Below are 20,315 nucleotides of genomic sequence, written 5' to 3'. Positions count from 1 at the left end.
TCACCTTGATGAGTTATTTCATTAAAAAACTGTCCTCTAGATGACATTACAATGAGGACAAGTCAGACTCATTAACAAACCGTAAGTGTTGGGTAGCTGTTTATAGTTTTGAGGTGTTTGTGATATTACACACATTTTAAATCAGCTTTGTCTTTTAGTGCCCCTTCCACTAAAAACCGTGTTTTGGCAGTGCAATCAGGTGACGTTTGAATTTTTGTTGGTTGCTTTTGATCACCAGGCACTTTGTCATATTGTAGGAAAAAGCTCCATAATCGTCACCTCAGTTACAGAAACAGCTTATTAGCATTGTTAAAAAATAATTTGGAAACACTTAACTGGTGCAGTGCAGGAATTACTGTAAAGCAATAGCTAGTTTACATTTCACTTAATGGGGGAAAATAGCTTGAGGGATACTGCTTGTGTGGCTTAAAAATGCTGAACTAGAACATCAAAGACTGGGAATAGACTGCATGAATAGATTCCTAATGCTCTAAAGCATTTATATTGATAAAAGTCATCACCACATGATGCAACATTTCCAGCTAACTGCACTGGCTTTGAAGACAGTATCACAGCTCATGGTGTGGGAGAATGGTGTGGAAGTGCTTGGGAGGGAAGGTTTAAAGAAAATAAATCTGTATGTTTACAGTAAAAAAGTAACGGCGACATTCCACATCAGTAATGTCCTGATCATTTTCCATAAAGGCAGTGGACAATGGAGAGAAACGGCGTACAGGGATACTGAAAGAAAAGGACAGAGGGCGCGATGGAAATAAAGTGGCAGCAGATAGATAGATAGATAGATAGATAGATAGATAGATAGATAGATAGATAGATAGATAGATAGATAGATAGATAGATAGATAGATAGATAGATAGATAGATAGATAGATAGATAGATAGATAGATAGATAGATAGATAGATAGATAGATAGATAGTCAGATGAAAGCGAGGTAGGGAGAGGGTAAGTAGTGCGTGGCTAAACACGCTGGAAAGCCATCACCAACCAGACGCTGGCCAGTGGCACTCCAGGGAAAACAGAGGAAGAGCAGAGGAGGAGAGAAGGAGAAGAGAGAAAGAGCATGTGGAAAGGTAAAGAAGAGGACAGCGAGGGGACACAGGCAGATGTCCAAGTAGCCATACCTGCAGATTCAATTCTGCATCCCCCCTAACCCTCCCTTCTCTTCTCCTCGCCTTTCCTCTGCTCCTCAAAGCTCTCTTGTCCGCCTCATCTTCTAACCCGCTCTGTCACACTCTCAGTGTGTGTGTGTGTGTGTGTGTGTGTGTGTGTGTGTGTGTGTGTGTGTGTGTGTGTGTGTGTGTGTGTTGTGTGTGAGCAATGGTGGGAGAAAGCCAAAAGTAAAACTAGAAATTAAACTGATGTGAGCAACAGCTGCAGCCACTGTGGAAGCTCCACTTAATGCCCGATGCTCTGTTGCGTCTTTGGTGAAGGGATTTATTTGACACTCTTATAATTGTCTGTCCACTAGCCGCCCGAATGAGCAAAAGTATGACAAAAAAACGCCATTTGGTATTACTGTAAAATATCTGTATGGCGCAGGAGAAATTCACAGTGGAAACTTTTATAATGTTTATTGGGTGGAACTGGGGAGAATTACGACAAGGTACAATCTGTTCAAAATACAACCAACATATGAATGAAATTTACTTCCAGATATACATAAATGTATTGGTCATCTTGAGTTATTTTCCAGCATGAGGCACTTTCAAAATGATTAGTTGAAATATCAATAACACATTAGTTCCAGCGTTTTTTGTCTGAAACCATCACAAAGAATGCCATAAACTGTGTGAATAGCCAATGTTTTGCATCTTGTCAAGAATGTGATATGCCTGTTAAATAACATATTTTCATTATATAATGTTATGTCACATAAATATACATTTATATTACAGTTTACACATTAATAACACACAGCTTTTGATGAATACAAATTTGTCTTTCATAGGTTTTTGTGTTTTTCGATTATGTGCCATAAGCTCTTTAGACTCTGAATAAACCGTTGTTGAGTCTTGGAACAATACAGTAAAAAGCCCCTTATAAGTGTTGGTATAAAGGTTCTTCATGGTCTTGATAAACATGAGAAAGCCCCTTAAAAGTACCCTTAAAAAGTTCCTGTAAAGCACTGTAAAAAGTCTACACAAAGAATTGCTTTTTAAAGTTTATTTTAAAAGTCCTGGAAGTGCTGAAGAAGTCCATCAAAAGTCTCTGAAACGCATCACAAGTCTGATAAGTCTTCAAGCTGCAGTATTTAAAAAAAAAAAAAACTGCCAGCGATGTTGAAGTGACGAGCATTTTCTCCATGTGGTGTGTATCCGCGTTGTTAGCTTCTGATGGCTGACTTCCTGTCTCTGTCTTTATTCTGCAAAAGAGAAGAAACAACATCTCACATCATCAAGAGCAACAATGACATTACATTAACATTTATAAGGTTGGATAAAGTTTTAAAAAAGGTCAATTCAGTTATTTACACTTTAATAATTTCTCATTTCTGATATTTCAGACTCTACACCTTTTTATCACTGTTTGTTAGACCTCCCACTCTCTTATAAAGAGAACTGAGTATACAGTGCTAACATATCCTCATAATAAACTCAAGATTCAGATTCAGATTTGCAGCAGGACAACTGGATTATGTTTTTATTTTTATAAAAATAAAACTTTGTTAATTAATGTATTGCAAAATTGTGCCGATGTGTTGATATTGAAAATATCAGCAAACTGCTTACTGGCAACATATTGGATTTGTTTTCCTACAGTATCCAGTCTTGCAATACAATACTCACTCATATCATGGTATGAGGAAGACTTTTTCTTTCATGTTTAGGAAATTCAAAGCATTAAGTTAATATTAGGGAAAGGTTTTGGTCTTGTTAAAATACAACAATGTTGTCTTTACTTGGATTTAATCAAAACAATTTTTCCCTGACCAAATGTGAACCCTGATCTTGAGTCTCAAGAGCCTCAAATCACTGCTCTTTCTACGCCCATGATACACCCACCACCTCAAATGACTCCTGTGCTGTACATGAGTGTGTCAGCCCTTCCTGCACTAGAAAAGACTGTCCATAAACAATCCAAGCAGTAATTTCTACCAAAAAACAGTGTTCTACTGGACACTGTGTCATTAATGTGATTTTGAAAAGCAGTGACCAAACCTGCATCTTACCGGACCAAAGTTACATTTCCAGGTACGTTTACGTGCTGTTTAATGTTCTGCAGCCAAAAAGCTGATTACACATCTGGCCTAACTGCTAAACAACGTAAGCAATGCAGTTTTCGTTCAACAAGCTTGGGTGCAGGACAAGTATGTTCATGTTTGTACGTTAGATAAGAAGGAGACTTTAGCAGGAAAGCTAATGTAGGATGTTGTTGAGAATCTGTGGCTGTTGTGTTACATAGCAGGATGCTATCTGGCTCAGTGTGACCATCTGCTCAACCTATGACAGAACACCACGGCATTACTTTCCATACATTTCTCCCTTTTGGTTTCTTTCTTCTTCTTTTTTTTAATCAAAGGTAAACACAAGACAAGTGATTTATCCAGCAGTAATGTATGCTGTCGTAGACTAAAAAGACAATTTAATTTCAGTTGGACTTTAATGGAACTTGCAAAGGAGACCAAGTACAGAACTTTGCTCACAAAAACGGTCATATGTGGGAGGAGGACTGCAGTCACTAGCTCAATAAATATATGTGGTTTTATATAAACGTCGGTTCTGAAGTTGAAAACAGTGAATGAACCTTGACTTCATGCAGTAAAGTCATACAAACACAGTCTGTACAGTAGATTATATGCACTGGTAGCAGAGATCGTTGATAATTATATTATAGTCTGGACACTGAGCTGATCTATGACAGCAGTGCATGATATGCTTCTCATTTATCTGTGGTATCAGAACAGAGAAGCCTTGATTTCCTGGCTGGTGAGGAGAGTTTCTCTATCTGGCCAGGAAAATAACATCACATTTTCCCCCCTCACCTAACCTCTGCTTAGCTACCATGAGCTCTTCAAGCAACAGTCATCTGTTATCGAACAGCCCACTGAGCGATATGCAACGTATGTCATCCCTGCTATGCTGATTACTTTTCTGAGCTAATGTTTTCATACTGTTTTCGTACTCATAGTTTACAAAGGATCTAAGGCTGTCATAACCTCATTTGTAGTTTCCTTTCAAGGACAAATAAGTTTTATAAATGAAAACAGGCAAACTTCATTTCATATGCAGTAGAAGCTAGCTCAAAAGTGTCACTTTAAGTTAGTTTTTCTTCCACCAGTGTTCCTCTGCACTCCTGTCCTCTCGTGACTTTTCTCTTCCCCTCTCATATCGTCTCAACTAACCCTCCCGGTCGCCCCCCTTTGCCTTCCTCTCATCAGCCCAACACCTGTTACACATTTCCTCTCAGACCGTGCATAAGGTGTAGGTGTTTGGAAAAATCCGTTTGACTGACATCAACAAAGGTGGGTAGGTGTTTGGAAGGGTATCAGGCGGTAATGAGAGAATGAGATCATAGGATTTGGACAGGAATCGGTACTCCCACTGATTGAGGTGAGTGTGAGGAGACACAGGAACTATTATTGTCAATTCTTCCTCCAGCTGGATTGAGAGTCCAGGATCATTATTGGATTTCCTTTATCTAAACACGAACCATTACCATTGTTTCGTTGGCTACGTGTGCACGTATGAGCACACGCTATCATTTTTTCTATTATATACGCAAGTAGAAATCTTTTAGCTATGTTTAAATAGGCTGCATGTTACAAAGATTCCATTTCTTGTGCCATTTAGGTGTATTTCCTTTTTATTTCAAGGTATATTTATGTATTGAGATGTTTTTTGCAGTAACAGTAACAGAAATATCTGCACGATTGGGAAGTAATTATACAGCAAGAAATCTAACAAGGAATCTGCAATCATTCACTATTCACAATGTACAGTATAGTTCACAGTGTCTTTACCACTTTAAAATTGTTTGTTGTATGAATGTGTAGTGAGAGTTCTTAAAACCTATGTTACAGACCTGTCTCTTAAAAGTCATATCAATGAACTCATTTGCTATGGCAAAAAATTAATGCTGCATGGATTACATGTTCTAAAGAGTTTTATTGGATTTTTTGGCACCTTTTGTCTTTATTGGACAGTTACTAACCTGACACAGCGAATGGTTTGTTACACAGAAATATCTGAAAAGTCATCTTGGAAACTCAAAGGACAGGTACTTTCAAAAACTACTTAGCAGTAGATTGGATTAACTATCTGTCTGTCACTGTGTATCTTACCTTGTGAGGCCGCAGGATTCATGAGATCATGAGATCACAAGATCATGCAAGAATCTCATGCTGATTGGTCCAAACCATTGGTGGTTCTTGTGTGATCTCATGATGTCGTGATCTCACAAGGTAAAATAGTAACTGGCAACAGGAAACAAGGGGAGTGAGACATAGGTATTACATGCAACAAAGATCCCGCGCTAGACTCAAACTCCCTGAAGTTGTTTAAACATCACAACAAGGTATGTGGATAAATGTTAATTAAGTAAATAAAATATGTTTCATGCTTAAACAATTGTCTTTGCTCTTTCACTGACTTTAACCGAAGTGCTTTGTTGCCTAAAAGTGACAAAATGCAGGACTAAAGAGTGCAAACACCAGTGTCAGCTCAAGTTCTGCACTTTGTACACTCATCTGTCAACCCTGCCTAATCCAGCCAGGAAATCCCTCCAAATGTAATTGACAAACAAATTAGTGACACATGGAACGGAATGTCTAGGAGACAGGGTTGCATATAACAGACTCAAATTATCCCACAGTTCAACCATCACGCATTGTATGATAGACAAGAAAAAAGTACATTTTGGCTACCAAATGAGAACAATAATCTGTAGTATCCAGTCCAGTCCAAGATTCCCTTGTGAGTAGTGAATGAGTAAATAATTTCAAAAACAGCCAGAGACACATTTGGCCTCACTATACTATTGCTCCCATTAATGTTACTGTGCTCTTTACTAACACATACTTTATCGTATGTGTTACGAAACCAACAGCTGGATGACAAAATATAGCTGTGTTTGTTATAATGCTTTTTTCTTTTTTTCTTTTTTTATAAATATGGGTATCTATCAGTAAAAATTAAAGTCATTTAGGCAGGTTTGAGAAACTGGGTACATGAGTAAAACTGGGCATGACAATTCGATGATTTACCAAATTACATCAAATTACCATAAAATCACCAGGAATCGTCCCACAGCTTGCTCTGAGTGCTGAGCGATAGTAAAAAAAAAAAAAAAGGCACAGCTGTAGATGATGAAGGCGGTTCAGCTGGAGTGTAGCTGGTTCAGTCAAAACAGGAGCAGGGGGGCGTTGGGGCTGGACTGGTAGTCAAAACAATCTCCTGAAGACTAATAGAGCATGGTCGGATGACATCTCTGCTCTCTCTTTCTTTCTCCTTCCAAACACCCACACACACACACACAGACATACCACCGGCTTCCCAGGGGGGTGATTTGTCCGACACTAATACGATTACCTGATGATGTTTACTTTAGATACGATATGATGATATTACCACACTGGACCAATATTATTGTTTTATCAAGGTGAAAGAAGCCTGTTTCAACCTTAATGTGAGGGTAGTAAACACTCTCTTTAGGCATCTTATCAACTTTACAAATTCAAACTTTAATATCGTTTTTCCGAAACTCAATCCGGGCCGTTCCTTTACCTATAACTGGATTTTCCATGCACTCGCTCTCTCTTTTCCTGCGTTAAGCCATTCTGTCAAATACAAACATCTAATTTAGTTTCTGGCTGCACGAGGAGAGGAATGACTGGTTGGAAAAAATAATTCCACTTGGGCACTGGCCGACAATCGTATAAGGAGATTGGTATTCAAGCATGAAATGAAAACTGGTAATATCCCTTTAGTTTATCGAGTGAAAATATGTGAATAAGCATCAGTGTCTCGAGTGCCTAATAGAAGCTGTAATTACCCTCATAAATGATCAGCGATGACACTGCAGAAAAGTATAGGCATACATTCAAATGCTGCAATAAATAACACATCAGAGTTATCCAGACATTTAAATTAAGCTAACTAGCACACCAAATAAGCCGCAGTCTGCCATTATGTGGCTTGGATACATCAGACATGTACTTCATGCTCACTGTGGTTTGCTAATAAGCATCCTGATGGCTTCTGAAAAACACTTGATTTATCTTAGATTGCCTAATCAGATGTAATTCGCACCAGCCGGCCACACATGCATTTAATTATTCCCACAGTTTAATAATCTGTTATAATGACTCCCTGACTTCATTTTCATCGGCCTCAGATGACTTAATTGTGCTACTTTATGCACTAAACAGCACTTTATCATCGTTGCTAAGATATGCACCTTGCATCAGCCAATATGCCATTAGCTTCAATGAATATTGTTTTAAGAAACTGCACAATTTGAAACTGCTCAGGTTTGCTTTTCTGTGTTGTAGATCCCTTTTAGATTTGCTCTGTGCCTCCTGGCTCAGTTGTCTGTATTTTTGTTTTAATTTGCTCAGCGAGCAGCCCTCTCCCCGAAGACGAAATGACAACAGAATGATAGTTTTACTAATAGATTTTGTTAGTTATCTGACCCGACTTCTTCTGTTGGTGTTAAATTAGGGTTTAACTGCTTCCATCTGTGCTGAAAATATACAGACAGGTCCACGCATGACGGCTATCCAGGCTAACACACACACACACCAAACGTGGGTAGAATATATGTGAAAATTAAATCCAGTATATTAGCCACCTTCGATGCACCTCATTAGCATAGCTTGAAATGAGAAACAAACCGGTGAAGTTTTCACTCATGGGGCACGAAACGTTAACTCCACGTCAATAGCAGCATCAGTAAATGAGGGTAATTGAGTTTTCATCTATGACCTTGAAACGTCTACTCCATGCACACAAGTGACGTAATGCTTTTTTCCACTGAAAGACTAATAACCAAATGACTGTAAAAACCACAGTCATTAGTGTGCTCCTGCACATGTCCTATCCATGCATTTAAGCTCTCATAGGTACATGGTTCATTTGATCTCTATAAAGAGGCAAAGTGTAGTTTCAGCACAGTCGAAAAACCAACTGTCCAAACTGGAGGATAAATAGCTGAGTTGATTATCCCGCCAAGTCTCTGGCTATTTCTCTCTCTCTCTTTCTCTCCTCTCTCTCTCTCTGTTTCCACAACTTCCTGCACACCATTAGTTTAGAAAGTGTTGAAAGCAGAGTCGTGATCCAGGGCTCCTTAACTGAGTAATCATATATGGTTTCTTTTGGGTGTCTTGAAAGAAGCAATGATCCGCGTCTGGCTGAAAAGACTAGAAAAACCAGAATGACACGATTTCGATAAAAGTCTCTGAGTGTGGTGCTGCATACGAGCGTGTGTGGGTCCATGGTCATGCATGTATTCCAGTCCGTGCTCGCATGTGTGTATATCTGTCATATGTGTGGGTGTGAGTGTGTGTGTAAGAAGAGAGGGCGTTTCACTGAGAGCGGTTTCCAGGCTTCTTTAAGATCACCATCAAAGCTCAACGTCAATGTGTTTCTAATAGCAGCAGCTGAATTAAACACCGGCTTTACAGGCCTCAGCAGAGGATAAATCATTTACAGAACAATTAGCTCATTTGTTGCTCCGCTCCACACTGCCAATGACTTCCAGACACAGAGAGCCAGCCAGTGTGTCTGTGTGTCTGTGTGAGTGTGTGTGTGTGTGTGTGTGTGTGTGTGTGCGTATGTGACTGTATACATGCATGGTTATATACAAAATTTCACTCACTGTGTTACTCACATCCATCTTATACACATCTATTTCTCTCATATCCACACACAATTAGAGTCAAACACACTCTTTCACATTGATTCACTCTCTTTCTCACACACACACACATGCGTGCACACACACAAACACACACGCACAAGTAGAGATAAGTCACTCCAATTGCACATTGCAGTTTTAGTGTCTTTCCATACGCCCTGCTTTCCAGCCACCCACAGAAATCAGATGTAAATTAGAGTTGTTCATAAAATTAGGAACACTATACATAATTTGTTATGTTTGCTGTTTCACTCAATTCACACATTTATTTTTCATTTCTAGAAAAAACAAATAAATAAGATTCCTTTAAGTCAGAATTAAATCAGGGTTGTGCCTTTAAATGCTTGTTAACTAAATTTAACCATCTCAAAGGAACAAAAGTCTATTTACAGCAACCGCACTATAAGTATAATAGTAGTTAGATTTTTGCCAGAGTTTTATTTGGTTTCCAAACATATAAATTCTCTTTCAATTCATCAAATGAGCTTCTTTAACTTTTAAATATTGGAAAATGTTTGGCATGAAAGCCCTGTCATATTCAGATTATAAGGAAACATTTCAGCATGACGCTGTTATTGGCAGATGAATTGACAGTTCTGTTTATGTTTGCAATTGAATTGAATTGGCCCTCTCTTTGTTTCGGGCCAAAAGGAATAAGCCAAAGTTGCGGAGGAAACTGTAAAAATGCTCCAAGTGTTTAGCCGTCGGATGAAAAAGTACATAGATGAGCACATTTGAGAAAGCTTTCTGTTTTTGTTTTGTATTACAGAATTATTAAAAAATCATCAAATATGGGTCCATGAGTAATATTAATATGGCACTTGTTTGTGGCCAGCGTTGCAGTCTGATGTCACCAAACCACTACATCAGATGCACAATTGGTACTACACATTTCAAGGACATTAAAGGTGACTCCTAGCAAAAAAAAGGCTGTACATAATAAAGCTGTGATAATTTAAAAAGCCACGATCGTGCAGTGCCGCAGCTGTAGGTTGAGTTCAGGCACCTGACAGTTGCACTGATCAGCAGAGGCAGAGAGGCCTAGCACAGGATATCTCCATCAATCAACCAGACAGCGAAGGGATTTAAGCAGGCCTCAGCACACCTCAATCCTCGATCCTCAGCCCTGTACATCTCATTTACAGATGTAGCCATCATGAGTGTCCCTTTTTTTAAAACTACATGTATCAAAGGCACCAGCATGCGAGGGCTGCGCTCCATGTTTGTCCATACCAGACTGCCGGTGCTCCATAGCAGACTTTTTTTTTTTTTAAGTCAAAAATGTATATGATAAATGTGGATGCTCAAGGCTTGGCTTCCGATAAGATACAGTATGTGGCTCTACCTGATGATGGGAAAGCAAGCGAGCAGAAGTACAGCAGAATAGATTTTTTTGTAAGACAGCCATATTTTATCTCAGCAAAATAGATATTAAACAGGTCTCTGTATGTAAAAAAAATCTAATATTACTCCAAGCTTATACTGAGAGTTCAAAGGTGACATTTTACCTTTAATATCAGAAAAACCATCCCACTATAACAAGAAAATAGGACTTCACGAAACATCCTTTACCCATATGAAAGACCTCTCCGAATCATGACGACAGTATAATGAAATCACATTACTAATTCCTCTGAATATGTAAAAGTTTAGCACTCAGAGCAGTAGTCATCACTAACAAGACTGTTTGTTTTGAAATAGTTATACTATATGCACACATAATAAGAGGAAATGAGTGTATACTTTTCTCACTTTCACCCTCTCCCACATTGGAAATAGCATAATTGAAGTGGCTGGTCTAACCAGACTTGACAGCTGTGATGAACCTCAATGACCATAAAAACATACAAAGAGAGCACTCAGGACACAAAGTCTCATTTTACCTTCACAATCGTTTCCTCTCTGTAATCACCAGCACTGACTCTGCCCTTTAGCCCACTTAAACTCACTGTATAGCCACTTTTCCAGCGAAAATGAAAGGGTCTCAGATTCTGCCAATCATAGTTAACCATTTAAACGCCAGGTGAACCTGGGCTTCCCTTATTTTTCTGCTTAAATAACTTTTAAAGTAATGATATGTGTTTCATTTGGCAGTTGTACATTCAATATGTTCACAGGGGGATATATGTTTATTATAAAATCAAAATACTGGAATTTCTAATGTAATAAGATGAGGGACAAACCAACAATTAATTGATTCTGCATGTCTGTGTAGCAAAAGCGTGATATATCTTATTCCTCTGTGTCATGGAGCTCCATTATTGTCCAAAAATGATTAAAAACGCATAAATGAGTCACACCGCTACACTGGGGGACCCGTTCCTTCATTTCCATAAACATGGGCGCTATAGTTTATTTTAAATAAATCCCACATCCACCATCCTGCTTCTGTAAATACTCAGAAGGGCTTCAAATGTGTATTCATCCACCACAGAAAATAGTGCCCAAATTCACTATTTACTCCCGTTTGTGAAACCATGGCTAAAACCTACAGTGCTCAGCTGTTTTGGGAAACTACTGAGCTTTCTTTTTCTTAATAAAACTATAGCTGTATTTGTGCTTGTCATTTTAAAGATTTACATCCTCAGCTGAGTTGATTTTCGGCTCCTTTTTAATTTTATTTTTTCTACAGTTGTTAACTCATCTAATCTCGCATCTTTTCTTCTCGTTTTAGCTCATTTGTCATTAGTGTCAGGAGATAATGTCTTTCACCTGCCCTCAACTCTGCAGTGCACTAAATGAAATCAGTAAATGCATGTTGACAATAAATCATAAAGAACAAAAAAACTTTGAATTGTTATTGAGCTAATAGGAAACAGCTCAAAGTCTCCACGTTTGAGGCTCTTGACACGAGAATGTTTCACAATTGTTTTTTGCCCAGCATGCATTTACAGGTCAGTCATGCATCCTGCAGCAGTAGGTTGACAGCAGCAGATAGTATTACACAGCTCCTACTGACAGCTCTGACCTCCACCAGGCTGATCGATATGCAGACACATAGAGCTGAGGGAGGGGCGGGGGAGCAGTGGAAGCTTGGGGGAAGAGTTGAAGAGGAAAAAGTGAAACTGGGTGAGAGGTAGTTAAATGAAGCAGAGTATAAGAGCAAGGACGAGAGAGAGGACAGAGGCAGAAAGAAAAGTAGAAAGAGGAGAGATGTAGAAAGAACGAGACAGGTTTCAGGCTAGTTATCTCGCAGCCGAGGGTGTCTGGGTTTAGACACCAAGGACGTCTAGGCTTTCACGCACAGAGGTACAGAGGGGAGGCAGGAGGGAAGAGGGGGAGGCACTCACACACTGCTGAGACTCAGGTTATCCCCCAGCTAAAGGGTCTCTGGGTTTAGACACTGAGGAGGGTATTAGCTTTCACACACTGCTGGGGTAACGGGGGAGTCTGCCAGATGTCAGCTCCTTACCCATAAATCCTGCTAAATGGGCAGCAGCTAGGTTAGAGGGGGAAAAGTTGAGTGGACGTCACCTCTCTATCATCTTCTCCGCAGACTGGCGGTGTCTGCAGAAGAGGAGCTGGAGTCGTATAAATTTGATGAGAGAAATTCTTCATTGGCTGTTATTCCTCATCAGACTGACGACTTTCTTATGCTGAGAGTGTTCTCGATTACATCTATTTCCTGCGCTAAATCAATCAAACCTGAGTTGAACCGTGCACTGGATGAAGTTCTCCTTTTCTTTATCTCTATTAAGATATTGACTGACAGTGCAGCAGTGAAGGAAGTGTGTAAAAACAGTTAAAATGGCAACAAAAAATGCTATCTCTGTCACTGAAATGAAGAATCAGACAGTTTGTGGCTTTTATCATTGAAGAAAAATTATTTTTTTGCTGTTTTCGTCAATGGAATTACGAGTAAGTAAAATAATACTCTGAAAGTGGTTTTGGAAAGGGTTCTTGATACATATAATATGTGGTCAAAGTGCACATATAACATTGTCAGTGGAATAAAGCTACTAATCTTTGTATCTCAGGTCAGTTCTTCAGGAGTTATGATTAAAACCTCATACTCAGGCTGACGTCAATGCATTCTTGAAATTATACACATGGTTTTGGATGGATTTCATGGGCTCCCGGTCATAAATCTCACCCACTGTATAAATACCCTTGTAAACTTTAAATTCATATATTTAAAAAAAGAAAAGAAAGAAATGCCAAAGTTTAGGTTAAGACAGTTTTTACACAACGGTCATGCACATTTTGACGTTGTCACAGTAAAAAAGATTTCACGCTGTTTGACCTTTCACATTTGAGTTTGTGCACCACCTCTCTACCGAGCTCTCTCTTAGGTCCACTGACCGAAAAACAAACACTTCTATTCACTGTTATGTCCAGCGAGTTGCAGAAATCACCTCAAACTTTCAAGACACCTGCTCGAGTAAAACTAACCCCCAACAGTACAATAACACACAGTCCTTCACCCCAAAAGAGGACTTTAAAGAGTTTCTGCTTTTAATGTCCCTCAGGGCCAATCAGGTTTACAGGCACAGTCACTGATCTCAGGTCAGCTTTAAACTTCAAACTGACCCTAAACCACCACACAGTTTCCAGAAAGAAGCTTTTCCGCTACGATTAACTTGTCTTTGACTTGCTTTGGTTCATTTATTTTTCCTTTAATTCTGGGAAAGAAACAGTTTAAGTGGTCTGTTTATAGCATTTGAAAATTACATAAAGAAATGTATTGGTTATAAATGTTTTTGTTTTGCATATTTCCCTGCATTGAATGTGGTTTTAAATAAAATATTGATTTTACTATTGATTAGAAGGCTCACTATTTGAATTTTATTTTTTTATTTGACCTTTTTTTCCACCGATGTCTCTCATTTATTTATTGCTTGTTGGATTATTATTTTTGTACGCTCACCATTTTCCTCTGGTTGCTGAGGCAGAAAGTACAGATGTGCTTGGGCTGAGGTGATTGGTCAGATCCTCGGGGTGGGGAGGAGTTAACGTGGAAGAACGGTGGTGAGGGGGTGTGGCAGGGTTGTCCGTCATGAAGCCCCTCACCCAGGAGCAAGACGTTCCCCAGATGACTGATGTAGCTGCTGGCCAGACGTAGTGTCTCAATCTTTGACAGCTTCCTAAACATGGAATAAGAATGAGATTTATTGTATTAATAAAGAAAAAATATCAGAATTTGATCAAATTGATCATGCATTGACACAACATTTTAGCATTAGTCATATATTCAAAATGTTATTTTTAAATATGGATCAGCCACTTCCTGGACACCAACTCAAAGACATAGATATAAATATATAAATTCATTTTCAGTATTGTTTTAGTTATTTTTTGCATCAGACAGTTTAACGTTGCTTTGTACCTGTCTGCAGGCTCGGTGGGGATGAGCGTACGCAGTGCTGTGAATGCTGTATTGACAGAATTGGTGCGATCTCTCTCACGAGCATTGGCTGCGGTCCTCTGGCGGACCTCACCAACGCCAGATGAGCCCGGGGGGCCGATCCTCCCCATAATGTCCCCTATACCTCCGCAACCTCCGCCCATTCCAAGCCCGCACAGCTTCCTCTTCCTGTTCATCTTGATGTGAAAGGCAGATGGGGATGAGGAGGACAGGCGAAAGTTGGAGGAGTTACGGTCCTCTGAGCCTGAACCCTCACTCCCGTTCTCCTCATCATCTTCAGAGAGGAGGGCAATGTCGCCGTACAAGAAGCGGCCTGCGGGAGGTGCCGTGCGCAGCATGGCGAATGTCATCTTCACCGTAGCAACGGTTTGACAGCTACAGGTCAATCTTGGGGAGACCTTCCTGATTGGCTTGCAAGCTTGTTGTTGGAAGCTGCTTTAATAAGTTGATGGTGCTGCCTAAAGATGTCAACCACCAACTGTTTTTTGACCCCCAAGTTCTCTTTTTTTTGTAAAACTTGTTATGCCAGGTGAGTCATACGCTGAGTGAGGCTTGGTTTATAACCTCCCTTCACTAACAGTAAAGTATCGGTTGGTTGATCCAGTAAAGTATCGGCGACTTGATCGCAGAGCTGCTGTGTCACAGGTGGCTGCAGGTCCCAGGTTCCTCTTGCCTTTCTCTCTTACTTCATTCACAAAAACACTTCACATCCCCAAAGATCAGTTCCTCTGTGAGTTAATCCTTTGGAAGAGAGCAAAATTATAATGGCATGTTGAAGTCAAATGTGGAAGTCAAAGTTTGTCCTCTTTTTCTTCACTTCTCTAAACCACTGTGTTGGTCCTTTGTTTCTATATTTGTGTGTTTCGATTCCCAATGGCAAAAACGACTCCCAGGCTGTGGCAGCAGTTTGACTCTCTCTCTCTACTGGTCTCTCTCTGTCCTCCTCTCTCTCTGCCTCTTTGCTACACGTGTGCCTGCTGTCTGAGTGTTTCCGTCTGCCTCTGGGTTTATAGCCGGTGGGAGGGCCAAAAGACTCTCCTGCTCCTCCCTCTGAGCGGTGAGGGTCCCTCGTCTGCTGTCTAGAAGCAGGCCACAGAGACCGGAGGCAAGAGGCAAACCATCACTGGGAGTTTGTTTTGGCTGCACACTGGTGGGTTTCAGGGGAAATCCACCCTAAAACAGAACTTGCATCATCCTGATTTGTTTGGTGGGCTTGGTGACCTTAGAGGCCATAGATCGCTCTGTAAAATACACTTCTATCAGTATGAATATTGTATGCATATAATTCACTTTCTTGGAAGGTTTTTACAAAAGGAAATGAAGCAGTGTTGTCATCTGACAGGAATAATATGTCCATGATCTTGGACGGAACAATGCCTTAATTTTAAATCTGTCTCTGTTTTGGGTTTTGTTGCTGCAAAAAACATGCCAAAACTTTGTGCACTCCACCTCACTTAATTATTTTTGGAAGCCAGTTGTTCACATAACAATGAACTTGATTAAATCATCTAACATAATTTAATGTCATATTCTTCTAAAATTCCGTGTTTCAAAACATAGATATGCAGACATATTAGCAGACGTCTCCTCCAATTGTCCAGTTTTCCATGCTGAGTAACTTTTCCTCTCTGCAGATTAATCTGTCAGAGCAGGCTACCAGCAAGAGGTACGACTGGGACTTGGCTTTGAAAAAACAAATGTTTTGTTCAACCATTTTCTTGACAGCAAGAAGCTGAGAAGCTTGAGTGGTGAAGCAAGAGTTTGCCTTTCTCCCTGTGTCTTTTTTTCCCTCACGCGCCCCCCCCCCCCCCCCTTCTGTGCTGTGTTTGTCCCTGTACAGCAGGCTTGGAGGCGGGCAGCCGCAACGCTGGAAGCTGACGGTTCGGTCTGGGCTTGTGGCTGAAGCCGGGAACTGGGTTTATTCAGCCATGGCTGAAGCCTTTTATGTGTAAAAGCTGTGACGCTGGAGGGCCTGCAAGTAGTTTAGCCTCAAGGGATCGAGATTTTTGGGTGGAGTGTTTTGGTGATGAAGGGGAGGCTCAGGGGTTTGTAGGAGGGGAGCTGCTACTTTACTCACTTACACTCCCTTTAACAATCTGTCTTCCTCTGAAAGAGAACACAAAATGAGATCAGACAGCAAAGGGAGCAAAGACAGAGGAGGCAAGAAAGACACGAGTGGGAGGAGACCAATAAACGCCAGAACATAATGAGATTGATCTATCTATCTATCTATCTATCTATCTATCTATCTATCTATCTATCTATCTATCTATCTATCTATCTATCTATCTATCTATCTATCTATCTATCTATCTATCTATCTATCTATCTATCTATCTATCTATCTAGCACGATAAAAATGTGTTCTAGCAGATTGAAAATCAAGTTTTTCCTCAGACTTAAGTCTAAGTATTATACAGCCTTCATCAAACTCTAATCTGCTTTTCCTACTTAAAGTCTTTGGGATTTTATTAGCCATGATCGTGCAACTTAAATCTTGTTTCCAGGGAACTGACCTAGAATCTTTTTTTCCTGGTTCAAATGTATAGCGGTTAAAGGTTGACAGCCTATGTAAAACACAAATATGTAGTCTGTTATCCTCAGTTGTACATTACTGAAAACTCTCAACCCAACTGCCATTGCTGGTATGCATCTTTGTGTAGATTGGCAACAGCAAGCTGCTGCTGAAAACTAATAGCACAATGAATAATCTGTCAGTTACACAATGTTACAGTCAGCATTCATCACTCTCTGCCTCCTCTCTTCTGTATCTACCTCTACCCTTCAATCTCAGTTGCAGTGTTTATGCTGTGGTATTGACTGTATGAACACGTGCCAGTGTTAGTTGCAGTGGGTGATTGTAGTACATACAGAAAGTGCTTGGAGCAATCACAATGGAGGAAGCAAACTAATAGGTAGGCTATAGGTGGGGATCATACCACTGTTTAAATACTGTAATAAAAAGGCAGCAATGTCAAATTCAAAACCTTACCCATGATATAATGCTGTAATTGCCTACTACAGAAAGAAACAGGGATGGGTTTCAACAGCATTTTCGATCTGAGCAGCATACGAAATGTTGACGAAATGTATCTGATTAAAAAAAAAAGGTTTGATAAGAGATTTCTTAGAGGTTATTTGGTTGGCTGGGAAACAGGTGGAACTGGCTCACCCACTCCTGCTGCTATCACTTGAAACTTCCGGTCACTGGATATCAAGCATGTTTGAAAACAGTAGCCTGGCTGTCAACTCTGAACATCTGGGACACAGTCTGGACCACATGACATCATGTCACATCAGACATGGAAACACCCTGCCTCAATGCAACCAGTGCCCGAGGTTGTCTACAGTAACCTTTAACATTTAAAACCCTAAAAATACTTTGATCAATACATTCCAGACTGTGTTTTGATACTGTACTGTAAATATATTTTTGACTGCCCACTACTCTCTGCAGCCTTCACTGTGGTACAGTATAATACACTAAAACCTACTTCAATCACTGTGGTCCATCATTACATGCATTAGCATGATCCTTCTCTGATTTGCATCTCCCATGAGTGTGTGGCGAGTCTCACACAGTATCCATTTCTCTCTGAATTGTTGCCTGCAGGCCAGAAAACATTTGACTGGGTATATTTGTAGACTTTAAGTCTTTTCATAATAACACATGGCTGCATTTGCCAGAAGAATGTTGTATGAAAAGGAAATAGCTACATTACAGCACGGTAATAGTTACATTTACATAAAACTACATAAAGTGTTGACCTAAGTCCATAACACAGACTCTTTTACCTTGAGAGAGAGAGAGAGAGAGAGAGAGAGAGAGAGAGAGAGAGAGAGAGAGAGAGAGAGAGAGAGAGAGAGAGAGAGAGAGAGAGAGCACTGTTTGCCAAGTAATGGTTATTTAAGAAATGTACATTACGTTTTTTTTGTTATCTGTTTACAATTCAAATGACTTAAATTGGTGAAAAAGTTGTAAAATAAAACCCCACTGTATGATACCTGCCCACCACCAAATGCAGAAAGGCTAAGTTAGTAGCTAGTTGGAAAATATGGTAGAGTATTTTGCAGCTAAAGAGTCTAATATTTCCTTCAGCAGTTGGAGGAGAACCAGAGATAAAAGGAAGTTTCATTTTGAAGTTATCATCAGGTGACCAGACAACTCTGAATGAATGCTAATGTTGTTCCATATAGACATATAGACAAGCTGGACACACACAGTTTGCTAACAATTACCATTTCCCTGGTATATGTGAAATGGTGTTTAAAATATATTAATATTTAAGGATCTCTTTAGTTCGCACGGAACTGTTGTTCCAGCTAGCGGGGAATGTTTGATGCACATGATATACCAGAGACTAACAGCTAGCTTGTGACCATATTGCAGCATTTAGCAACTTGAGAGCCAAACATTTCCCTCAACAGTTGGAGACCAAACACAGTGAATGTCCAACTAAAAAGGAGATTCAAACTCCTACTTAAATTCACCAGGTCGTAAACAATATGCAACCAAATGGATGCTAATGCTGCTCCTTATCTGCTCTCTTAAATAGGAAACACATTTTTTTTTAGCAAGCTTGCTTTGCTTTTTAATGTTTTGTTTCCATTGTGAGCCCCAGGAAGACTAGCGACCATTTTTGGAATCTAATGGTGATCTGAAGTAAATAACTAACATTTTATAAAAGTTCACCATATCAACTTAAAGGTTCAGCGTGTAGGAATCTGAAATTCATTTTCATTCAAACCCCCCGCTGTATTGTGTTGTTGTATTTCATGTAGGCGTGCGGAAGCTTTAGAATTGATCAAAGGCAACATTGATGCAGCTATGTGTAATAAAAGCAATGTAAATAATTACCTTTTAATGTGTAATTTGTAATGTATATGACTTTGTCAGTAAGTAATGAGTAATGGGTCACATTTATTATATCTGCAGTTATTGATTTTTTTGGGCTTCCGTGCTGCAGCTGTAAATGACACTATGAGAATGGATCAAAAAATCTTTGCAGAGTTTAGGTTTCATCACTTAGAGTAAACTAGAAGTACTGTAGTCATGGGATCCATTGTTAATATAAAAATATTGACCATAGCAGCTTTAAAGTAACTTAGCCAACACTGGTTAGACAGTGTAGACCTTCAGTAACCCTTTGTGGGTTACCATGGTCATCCTATTATGTGCTGTCATTTGTATCAGGTTTAAATACCATCACACATTAGACTAAACTCTCTGTTTGGGAAAGAGTTGTTTCTTTTCACAATGGTGATCGTACCATTCCAGAAAATAATAATCGCATATGAAAGTTTTCAAATTGAGAAGTGTTTTTCTTTTAAAGGCGCAGCAGCAGCAGCAGCAGCAGTGGCGGCAGCAGCACAGTAGTAGAACACCATCTGATAGTCATTACCCCTCCCCTCTCCTCCCCCCTCTTCTCTCCTCCTCTTCTCCTCTTGCTCGATACTCTTCTCTCAGCTCAGACGTATTATTCATTAGTCTGATGAAAAACACCCTCCAACAAAGCCAGGCCCAACCTTGCTCTCACACACACTAACACAAAGACACACAGATGCACACACCACCACCACACCCACAGTCCCAACCCAGCTGAACTGCTCTGGCTCGGGTCAGGTACCTGTCAAAACTCGGAAGCAAGTCTGGACCCGATATGGTACCAGAGAGCAGGCGTCTAGAGGGGGAGAGAAACTGCAAGCAACTGAGCTATTTATCGTAGTCCTTGGACGCTCGTTTTTAGCCTGTGCTGAAAGTGATAGAAGGAGGGGAGAGGGGAAAGCGTTTCTGGACTTGTTATGGTGCCACTGAGCAGACGTCTGGAGAGGGTCATTACCAAAAGTAATTGTCTGCTTTCCACGGCGAGCACTGAAAGAAGGACAGCAGGAAGAAGAATAGGAAAAGGAAGAAAAGAAAGGGGGATGGTGGAAAAAGGAGGTGGAAAGAAAGAAAGGAGGCAGTAGTTGTGAGACAGAGGAAGAAAAGTAAGATGGAAAGGAAGGAAATGAAGGAGGTAGGGAAAGAAGACGAAGGGGAGAGAGTTGCCGGCGGCCTGCCAGCACTCCAGACT

At 40.1% G+C, this 20,315-nt stretch overlaps 1 protein-coding gene across 1 annotated transcript; it reads right to left on the bottom strand.

Annotated features, from left to right (window-relative positions):
* Positions 1–1,921: 1,921 nt before the first annotated feature.
* LOC133983712 (basic helix-loop-helix transcription factor scleraxis-like) lies at positions 1,922–14,591 on the bottom strand. Its single transcript, XM_062422883.1, has 3 exons — positions 14,203–14,591; positions 13,744–13,960; positions 1,922–2,385 (listed from the first exon to the last, which is right to left on the bottom strand). The coding sequence occupies exons 1-3, from the start codon at positions 14,589–14,591 to the stop codon at positions 2,347–2,349; spliced, it is 645 nt and encodes a 214-aa protein (XP_062278867.1). The 3' UTR covers positions 1,922–2,346.
* Between the last annotated feature and the right edge of the window lie 5,724 nt (positions 14,592–20,315).

Source organism: Scomber scombrus, chromosome 7 (assembly GCF_963691925.1).
Source record: "Scomber scombrus chromosome 7, fScoSco1.1, whole genome shotgun sequence".
Taxonomy (NCBI): domain Eukaryota; kingdom Metazoa; phylum Chordata; class Actinopteri; order Scombriformes; family Scombridae; genus Scomber; species Scomber scombrus.
Note: the sequence above shows the minus strand (reverse complement) of the source record. Positions and strands in the feature narration are given on the sequence as shown.